The 10,712-nt window shown below is 31.2% G+C and overlaps 2 protein-coding genes across 3 annotated transcripts; one reads left to right on the forward strand and one right to left on the reverse strand.

Moving 5' to 3' along the window:
• Nucleotides 1-1,908: 1,908 nt before the first annotated feature.
• On the reverse strand, nt 1,909-2,780 carry LOC108723918 (E3 ubiquitin-protein ligase RNF181). The gene is made up of 2 exons (XM_018449956.1): nt 2,245-2,780; nt 1,909-2,075 (listed from the first exon to the last, which is right to left on the reverse strand). Exons 1-2 carry the CDS (start codon nt 2,548-2,550, stop codon nt 1,941-1,943), a joined length of 441 nt encoding a protein of 146 aa, XP_018305458.1. The 5' UTR covers nt 2,551-2,780; the 3' UTR covers nt 1,909-1,940.
• A 2,090-nt stretch (nt 2,781-4,870) lies between these two features.
• LOC108723916 (carboxypeptidase Q) lies at nt 4,871-10,507 on the forward strand. Of its 2 annotated transcripts, XM_018449955.1 has the most exons (8): nt 4,871-4,965; nt 5,511-5,568; nt 8,131-8,488; nt 8,568-8,718; nt 8,798-9,047; nt 9,114-9,354; nt 9,515-9,697; nt 9,940-10,507. In XM_018449955.1, exons 3-8 carry the CDS (start codon nt 8,151-8,153, stop codon nt 10,199-10,201), a joined length of 1,425 nt encoding a protein of 474 aa, XP_018305457.1. In that variant the 5' UTR covers nt 4,871-4,965; nt 5,511-5,568; nt 8,131-8,150; the 3' UTR covers nt 10,202-10,507. The 2 variants fall into 2 exon arrangements, with proteins under 2 accessions (XP_018305457.1, XP_018305456.1); XM_018449954.1 differs by lacking the exon at nt 5,511-5,568.
• The last annotated feature ends 205 nt before the right edge of the window (nt 10,508-10,712 follow it).

Raw genomic sequence — 10,712 nt, forward strand, 5'->3', positions numbered from 1 at the left:
GCGTGCGAACGGAAGATATGCCACTTTGAATTATTATTTTCATAAGGAACGTGTAATATAAAATATAATATATATAATATACATATATATATACATATAAATATATATATATCGATATGGATGAATTAACAGCATCATCGGGACTTATGATCGCGACGATGATGATGGTTAATATTATTATTATTGCTATTATTATGGTTATTGATTATGATTATTATGGAATGACGATTATTATTATAACGAGAAAAAAGAAGCTAATGCATTATATAAAAAAAATAAAAGTAATTACACTTAACACTTACGTTAGGAAGCTAGATACATACATTTGATGCAAGCGAGAAAATGGAGTAATCCACGCGTTCGACGAGAAGTCTGTAAGTGACATGAAAAAAAATTAACGTCGTACATTTCTATATCATGGTAGAACACGGGGACGTATATAAAGGACTAATATTTTTTAGCGAACGTCGCGGATATCTACATTTCGTCAAAAAAAAAAATGAGATACGAAATGGGCAAGTTTATGATAAAAAGAAAAGAAAACGTTAAATATCATTGATCTATATAAATCTGTCCTTCATATATATTTCTGTTGAGATGATATATTATGTTAAATCGACGAAAATGGATTCTGAGACGACGTCGTGTCGAATCTGAAACCATGTATCGATGGACGAAAAAGGGTCTCCCGACGTTTGCATTTACGCGCCACGGACGTGTTCCCGTATTCGAACGTAACTTTAAACGATTTGTTTCACCGTTCGTTTTATCTTATGTGAATGCCGAATGAAGCTCGCATACAGATTACATAACTAGCTATTACGGACATGGCCATTAGCAGAGAAATGTATCATTCAAGATAGTTTATCATTAAAGAAACGGTAATCATCATAGATATATTAACGACATTATTTATATTATTACGCATATTATATATAAATAATTGATAACATACTAACCCCCTCTAGGGTGAAGTATTGCGAGGGGGGAGGGAAATGGGAAAGGGGGGAAAACTACGAAAGGGTTGCATCCACATGGGCGCGACGGCGGCGGTGCGTCGTTTTTTTTCGGAATGTCGTCACCGATATGAGAGTGAAAAAAAAAGGATGATGAATAAACCGCCAATTACTTTAACTTCGAGTAATATTATTTGTATATGCCGAACGATTATGCCGTTTTCAGCGCAACATATTTTGGCAATTCTCTTTGGTGATATGGTTCATAGCGATCGTGTTTCGGTGAGAAAGAGATAGAGCGAAAGCGAGAGAGAGTGAGAGTATGAGCGAGCGAGCGAGAGAAAATGAGAGAAAGAGAAGGAGAGAAAGAAAATGGAGAGAAAGAGAGAAAGAAAGAGAAAGAATGAGAAATAGCGTGAAAGAAGATGAAGAAATCGGAGAGAGGGAGAGAAAGAGGAATAAAAGAGTAAACCAAACGAACAAAATAAAAATCAGAAGTTTCTATACTTTTTACGGAGATTGTTATAGTCTAAGCGCACACTGATCAAGGCATTCGTCGCTCGGCAAAAAAACATAATACAATTATTAATATAAAATTTATAACAAATAAAAATAAATGAAGTTAATATGTACACTGTATAATAAACATTATTTCCTATTAATAATTCATGTCTTTTTATTTAATCATCTTTTGCATCACAAAAACGAAAAGCACAGTATCCTGTATTCCAGATCATATATTATACAAAATATATGCTCTATATATTTTTTTACATATACTTTTTGATTACGAGACGTTTTCTTTAATAAATAAGTATAAATCTTATCAATATACATTGATTATATAATCGTATTATATTATCTTCCCAACTACTAGCAATTTAAGACTCTAACTAATGATGATGTGAACACTTTCAACAACGATATTTTTCAACTTATATAATATAAAGTGAAAGACAATTTTTTAATTAAATATCACATTTACTACGTAAACATAGAATTATGCAATGATTCCAAATCCTTCTCTCTTTCTACCGCTCGTTTCTTTTCTTTCCTGTACATTTCATAGTCTTCATCGTCTGTTGGCAATTCGTATCGACAAAGTGGACACGAGTTAGTCTGAAAATACAAAGTTATAAATATTTAGCAATTATATGTAGCAATTAAATCTCCTTGCATATTCTAATTCTGGTTGTAATTATTAATTTTAATAACACGAATTTTAATAACGCAATTTGTATTATTATTTGTATATTATTTTTCTGTATGTTCACTCAATTGATTCTACCTTTTCCAACCATGGTATTATACATTCTTGGTGAAACACGTGCTGACAGGGCATCAATTTTGCTTTACTGCCTGTCTCGAATTCTTTTAAGCAAACAGGGCACTGTTTGTTTTCACTGGATTCAATTTTAATTTCAGGCAAATTAGTCACAGCGTCCTTCGACGCTGGCGGTGGAAGTTCTGTATCTTGCCCAACCAAGTCCCACATGCCAAAATCCCGTAGGAACCGTGCCATTTGAATTAAATGATTCGGCGCTTCTCCATCACTCAGAGGCGTCCAGCCCATCTCCGAGAAATAATCGGACATTTCGTTGCAATTGATACAAAAGTCTGCTTCACAGATAAAACAATGTAATCGATCACATACAACGTTCGTGATGTATGATAATTTCACTTTTATCTTTGGTATTAACAATCAAATCATTGTTTCGTGGACATCTTGTAACATGTAGAGCTATCACTGCGCAACTGTGCGCAACTATATGTCAGTGCGTGTCTGTTAAAAACCTCGATTCACGTGAAAACTGACAATCACAGTCTGGAGCACAGAACAAAAGGATGTTAGAAAGCATTCGATCAACTAAATGTCGAAGCGGATGTTATCGTAACTAAATTGTACATTGACTAGCGCAATATTAATCCTAAACAAAAATTAGTGTTTTAAATTAATAGATATTAAAGGGATTTAATGCATGCGTTTTATTGCAAAGAAGAGTATAAATGAAGAGTATTACTAAAAAAAGGAACACATTTTCCTTCTCATTTCTGAGTAGCTTAATTAGCTACCATAGTCTGATAAAGAAACTCTCTCTATAAACGACAATTCTTTTACTGAAAGTATCGAACAGTATCGGTTTATTAGTAATTGCACTGACTGTTAATTTTATCTGTTGCGTTTTTTAAGGCTCAAATTATTTTAATTCTCATAGTTATAATTTTTGTAATGTATTGTTACGTAATAAATATGTATGAATATAATACAGATAGAGGAAATCTGAAAGAGGACGTGGGGTCTTTTTCCTGTAACGGCAAAATGCCGCCGTGCACTACTGCCCTCTGAAGAAGTGGGTGTAAACTGCACAACAATGTCCATTTTTTTTTTGCGGTGCTCCTGATGGAAATAAATCCCTGAAATCGCTGAAATAACTAAAATTGATCAAATTAATAGAGATTCAGGTTTTTCTCTGCCTGTATTCATAGACAGATCTTATATTTAAGATAATCTTAAATACAATCTTAAGATGTCATGAACCGATCTCTCTAGCTAGAAAAATTAATAATTAATAATCAAATAATATCCTACAAAGACGAGATGTCCAATATCTAAAAATGATTTTTAAAATAATACTTAGAAAATTAAATATACACCTTCGTAACCATATACTTGTTAAAGCAATCATCAAAAAATTATTTGTATAAAATTTTAATTTATTTAATGTAACAAAGAAGGGCTACGAGCCTAAAATCAATCATTTAATATAAATTTCGACTTACGTAAGAAAATAAACAATATAAAACAAAATTTGATACGAATTCTAATATCGACGCTCAATTTAACGAAGTTACATGACTCTTTAAGAAGATTACAAATTTCTTGACCAAAAAATATTCTAATAAAGGCAAAAATAAAGTTAAAATTGTAGTTGTAACGCTTCATCACGCCCGCGTATATATACACATATATATATATAAAATAAATTAAAATAAGTAAAAAGGCTCACTAAATTAAATAATGTAACAAAGAAGGGCTACGATTGTTTATTTTCTTATGTAAGTCGAAATTTATATTAAATGATTTGTTTTAGGTTCGCAGCTCTTCTTTGTTACAAAAAATGTACACACATATTGGGTCATTTGTGATTCAGAGGTGAATTTCGGAGTTGTGCCAGTTAAAGGACGCACGAATTAAGATCGTTAACTCACAAAACTTGTTTTCTAGATGCTAAACTTTTTTTAGGAATAGAAAAGAGATCGGTATTTGATCAGGTGCTCTTAGTATTTCAAAGAAAAGAAATGTGCAGGACACGAATGATCCAAAGGTGTGTATTAAGGGTTAATATATTTTCAATAACGATCTATTATCTGTACAATTATAGATGGTTATTGAAAATATTTCTACAGAATATAATACTGAATAAAACCAAACGTATCACGGAACAAAACCAAAGACTGCAAATGTATTACCTGACGGAAATATCCATGGACATAGTTCAGTGTGTACCTAGAGGTGCCTATAACGATGGTTCCATCTAAAGCGCGGGCATATCCACTCTAAGGGACTGCGCACAATCGAAGGAATAGGGAATAAGGAACAGGAAACAGAGAATAAGAATTGCAATCTATCAGAAACTGTGTATTTAAAAAAAAAATGGTTACTTATAGGTTGAAATTCTTATTCTCTGTTCCCTGTTTCCCACATTCCATTGATTGTACACTGGCCACAGAAATGCCTTTACACATTCAAGATGGATGCGTTTCGGAACACAGTCGAAACGCATACAAGTTGTATGCGTTTCGACTATGTTCCGAAACGCATCGATCTTGAATGTGTAAAGGCATTTCTGTCGATCAGTGTACGCAGTTCCTTAGTCACATCAAGCTTCGCTAAACCTATCTAGATATCTGTCAATTAGTACCACTTCACTGCGCCAAGCAAGACTATCTCTCCTTCACAAAATATTTTAATATAAATTCATTATATATGTTGTGAACAACGTATCCAGTAAGTACACTTTATTGAAAGTTACACGTAAAATAATTGCAAATAATAAATGTTAAAAATTCAAGTTACAATTATGTTTAATTAATATTTTTTTATGATTTAAATTTATTAAAGAAAATTATTATTTTCTATTCTTTTTTTACATCAAATATAAAAAAAATTACACAAAAATAATTTATTATTTTGCGAAAGTTTTGATAGCATCCTGAAAATTATAAGTACGATATTTAATTTAAGTTTTCACGAAAGTAATAATTGTCAAAGGTGTTTTACGAAATACGAAATTATTATTTTATAAATCAGTAATTTATAATGCCGATCAATAATAATTAATTAATCGATAATAATATATGACATTTTATTCAGCAAAAATTAGTTTCATATGCTGATTGATACAAAATCAGGTGTATTAAATCAGTATAAAATGTTTTAAATATTTTAAACATACTTTTAATTTGACAAATATGTAATATATAATGTATGTTTAATGTATGTGAGAAATATAAATAATTTATTTAACATTAATTCTCTTTATACATTGGTAGGATGTAACAATGTAACGTCGCGAATAGAAACATGACATTATCGCTAATTATTTATTATGTAAGTAGAAGAAAAGACTGGGATCAAAAGTAACACAGATAAGTTGTAACGCTTACATAAAAAGATATAAATAAAATACACAAACATAAAGAGGAGATAGAAGTTTGTAATACAAAATAATTATGAACTTCTATCTCTTTCTTATGCTTTTGTATTTTAAACAAGAATAGAGAACGTTCGTTAATTGCAAAGCAATAATATAGGATAAACGACTCAATACGAGCAAATTTAGGTGTTAATATATTTAAAAAAGCATTTAATAATAAGATCGTATAGGGTAGGTAATCCAGCAGTGAACCAGTAGTACACTATGAACCATTGCGATATTTCGTAAATGCGACGTTATCAGATTGCGCTGCTATCATGCAGCGATTTGCATTTGAACCCCTCCTCGGCTCCCCGGTCGGCTGGCCAATCGTGTCATGTAATATCATATTTTAAGAATTTTAGGTTGCAAAGTAAGTTTTTTTCCGTAAGTTTTACACCTTTTTTCATGTTTTTATTGTTATATCTATCATTTTTTTCATTGTGCAATAGTTTTGTATGCACATTTGACTTTATTATTCTGTAAACAACTTTTTTCTATTGTGTTATGTTACCGCATTATTTTTGAGATTATCGTGGAAAAGGTGATCTACAATGAATCATTTTGATGTAGTGAACAATGAACTATTGTTCATTGTAGACCGCATAATCTTTTTTTACAATAACTTTCAAAATAATAATTCATTATAGTAATTATTTATAGAATACAGCCCCTCCCCCATCTAAAATCTTAATAAAAATATACTCATTCGTTTTCACTCAAAACGAAAGAATCTGACAGAAAAACGCGACGGCCTCGTGAATCTTTATCATTTTATAATTATCAATTTTCTAAATATTTAAAAATAAACATTTTAAAATATAGCAAAACTAAAATAATCCCAACAATTCGCAGTGTGAAATATGTGGTTCATTATTAAAAATGATTTATTATGTATACACCCCTTATGCACAATGAACTTCCCATTTTTTAAAATAATTGAAATTGTGGCTAAACTTAAAAAATAACTTAAGAGTTATTGTTTATAGTATGTAGCCAACTAAATTCAGAAACTGTATGGCAAAATTCATATCTTCAACTCAATAATTGAAAGATATAAGCCTCTGAAATTTACATGGTTCATTGAACTACTTACCCTACATGAGTTATCCTTGAGATTTGCCAATAATAAGAGACCAAATGAAATAAAGATATATAAAAATTTATTCTCGATTCTTTACTACATTTTTACCAAAAAACTCTTCGTCAAAATTCGACTACTCTTTTTTTCTAAAAACATTGACTTAACGTGATTCTCGTCGCTTAACAATGAATTTGTTATTATAGATTTTACTACTTGACGCTTTACTGCTCACTTTTATTATTGAACATGAAAGATTACGTTCCACAAATCATCATTTCATAATTCGACAAGATTTTGTTTGTTTGGTTGACTACTGGCTTCTTATTGTTAATATTATTTGTAAGTTATGTATGTTTAAAAAATTAATTTGTTTATTATTCATCGTTATTGTAAAACTGAAGAAGGCTCTGTAAGCTAATACGTATGTATATAATCTTATTAAATTATTAAATGCTTTTTTAAACATATTAACGCCTAAATTTTCTCGTATTTTGTCATTTATTCTATATTATTACTTTTGTATTTTGTTTATAATGTTTATAATGTTTTTGCAAATGTTATGACTTACCCGTGTCACTTTTGACCCGAATTTCCCGTATACAAAGATCAAAATTTTTTAATATACAGTTATTGTCACATTGATTAATTATATATAATGATTTCCTTCTTGTATTTCTAATATGAATTTATTAAATCAGTCATTTCGTGCTATATATTGATGCTTATGTCACTGGGCGTTTAGATATCATTATCGCAATCAGATATCATAATTGACAAATCAATGTTGTAATAGATTGCAATATTTAAATAATAAGTATCAAATGAAAATCGATAGATAAGATTACCAACAATATTAAGTAAAAATCAATATATGAGATAAACGCACATGAGTGAAAATGCTGTGTTTGGTCAAGGCGATTTTTCATATACCTAATAATATTGTTTGTGAATTTATACAATTTCCAGTTCAAGCAAACTGTGAGCCAATTATTTATCGGTCTTGAAATGCAGTCCTAAACCGAAGCTGGAGTATTAATATTACGATGCAAATAAGCACCTTAGAAAACTGTTAATAATTTCATGCTAATAATAAGCATCTTAAAAATTGTATTATAAATGATTATCAACAGTTTTCTAAGATACTTATTTGCATCAATAATATTAAATTGCTTATCAATTTAATTTATAATATTACTACTCTAGCTTCGGTTTAAGACTGCGTTTCAAGACTGATAAATAATCGGCGCACACTTTAAACTTAAATTGTATAAATTTTCGATATTATTAGGCACAAAGAGCTGATTTGACCAAACATGGGATTTTTCACTCATATGCATTATTTAACATGATTAATGTAATAAATCTATAATGATACACAATATTAATGGCACAGGAAAACCGTATTTAGCGATAATGTGGTATAACGCAGAGGGAATTATCTTTGTGTGGCTGTTATGCGTCCAGTCAATGATAACGGCACATGACCAGAGTACTTGTTATCTGCCAAATCGTTTAATTCAAGAGATAGACTCCTATGCGCCAGTAGTGCAGAGAATAATCGATGAAAGTATGCAAGGTTCATTTAAAGGAACTACATGGCAAGATTTGGCAACGTTTGTTGACAAGTTTGGCCCGAGATTGACCGGTACCCAAGTTCTTGAAGACGCTATTGATTACGTTTTGAACAAGTCGATCAGTTTAGGTTTAGATAATGTTCATGGCGAGCCAGCCATCGTACCACACTGGGTCAGGTATAATTCATAAACGCACATTAAAATTAAATAATTTTAAAATAAAAAACAAGCGCGATGATTATGATAATAAATCTAGAGGTTCGGAATCAGCAACTCTTTTGCAACCACGGCAGAAAAATCTGGCGTTATTGGGACTGGGTTATAGTATTGGAACTCCGGAAAGAGGCATAACTGCTAACGCTGTCGTAGTGAATAGTTTCGCAGAACTCAAGAAAAGGGCAAAAGAGGTAAATTTAACGAATAAAAGATCGAGACGTAACATATTTTTGTCTTTAATTACAATAAAGTAACTGTTAAATATATTAGATTCCTGGAAAAATAGTCGTATACAATCAAAAGTTTGTCTCGTATGGAGAGACCGTGGAATATAGAAGCGTGGGAGCTATAAGAGCAGCAGAATTGGGAGCTGTAGCTGCATTAATCAGATCAGTAACGCCATTTTCATTGTACACCCCGCATACGGGTATGATGAATTACGCAGAAAACGTTACTAAAATCCCAGCTGCTTGTATAACTGTCGAAGACGCGACTCTTCTGAGAAGGATGGAAGATCGAGGTAAAAAGAAACACTTCTTAAGATCTTCGCTAGAAACAGATAACTGATGGCATTATGTTTATTTAGGTGAAACGATAGTGATAAACTTAAAAATGGAAGCGAAGAGATATCCCGATACTCAATCGCGAAACGTTATAGCGGATATCACCGGCTTTAGCGCGCCTGAAAAAGCAGTCGTCGTTTCTGGACATATAGATAGTTGGGATGTTGGAACAGGTGCAATGGATGATGGAGGTGGCATTTTCATATCTTGGAACGCATTAAAATTGCTGAAATATATCGGTATCCGGGCGCGAAGAACGATAAGGTTCATAAAATTTCAAAATATTTAATTTAACTGATTATTGATATATAAGATTAATTATATATATTTTCTGTAAACGTCTTGTTATATACAGCAAATTATTTATATTATATATTTAAAATTTACATTTGACAATTTATATTATATATGGTATTATATATAGAATGATAATGTGGACTGCCGAGGAATTTGGTTTGCTCGGAGCGGAGCAATATATACGGAATCACTCTGCAGAGAATGAAGATATGCAGTTCGTGATGGAATCTGATTCCGGCACTTTCATGCCTACAGGTCTCGAAGTTTCAGGAAACAAGTTAACCCAATGTATACTTCAGAGAATAATGCGGTTAGTTCGTTTATAGATTTTTAATATTTTGTTTTCGTTTGATTTATATTTATTATTGTAATTATAAAATATTAATTTTTTTATTTGTTATTCACATTTAAAAAAAATTTTTAAGTTTAAAAAACATTTATTGTTTTTATAACTGAATTTTTATATTTAAATTTATATATGGTAAATAAATTTATTATTTTTATAATTATTTTTATTATTTAAAATAAGCATAGACTCTTTCATATTTCTAGATTGTTAGCTCCGTTGGGTGACTTGGAATTGAAGAGCCCATGCACAGGTCCTGATATATCGTTTTGGATTAAAGCTGGCGTACCAGGTGGTTCTCTTTTAAATCGAAACGAAAAATATTTCTATTATCACCATTCAAACGCAGATACCATGTTGGCAGAAAATTCAAAAGCTCTGGATATGAATACAGCCTTATTCGCAGCGGTATCATTTATTCTAGCAGATATCAGCATTGATCTGCCTGACAATTTCACTAGCGTATAGTATCCATTTGGTGACACAAGTCAATACAATAAGTATCGTTCTATTTTTGTTACTTACTGAATGTCAGAAAGACGGAATCATGATGGAAAGAAACTCAGGTGTGCTCTTGCACATATATTTTTAACAGTTAATGAGAACGTAACACCATATACCGCCACATGCCAGAACCGTACAAAATTCATCTCGAAAACAAGCCACTTGATCAGTTTCTTCCGCACCATGGAATGCTTGTGTTGATTTGTGTCTCCAAATGAAAACCACCCATCACAGACAATATCACATGGTAATGATATATTCACGGTCAGAACGCATGTTAGTATAATAGTATGTTAGTATGATGTCAATGATGTACTTATCTTATATATTATGTGATATATAATATGTCGCTCAAGATTTTTCTATCCGTTTTATTCGCTTATTATTATATTGTTATCTACTGACTGGCATTGTAACATTATAACTTGCTGGTGCCTTGCCATTTGCTGTATGTATTTACATTGCAATAAATAAT

Source organism: Mycetomoellerius zeteki, unplaced genomic scaffold (assembly GCF_001594055.1).
Source record: "Mycetomoellerius zeteki isolate Tzet28-1 unplaced genomic scaffold, Tzet1.0 scaffold252, whole genome shotgun sequence".
Lineage (NCBI taxonomy): Eukaryota > Metazoa > Arthropoda > Insecta > Hymenoptera > Formicidae > Mycetomoellerius > Mycetomoellerius zeteki.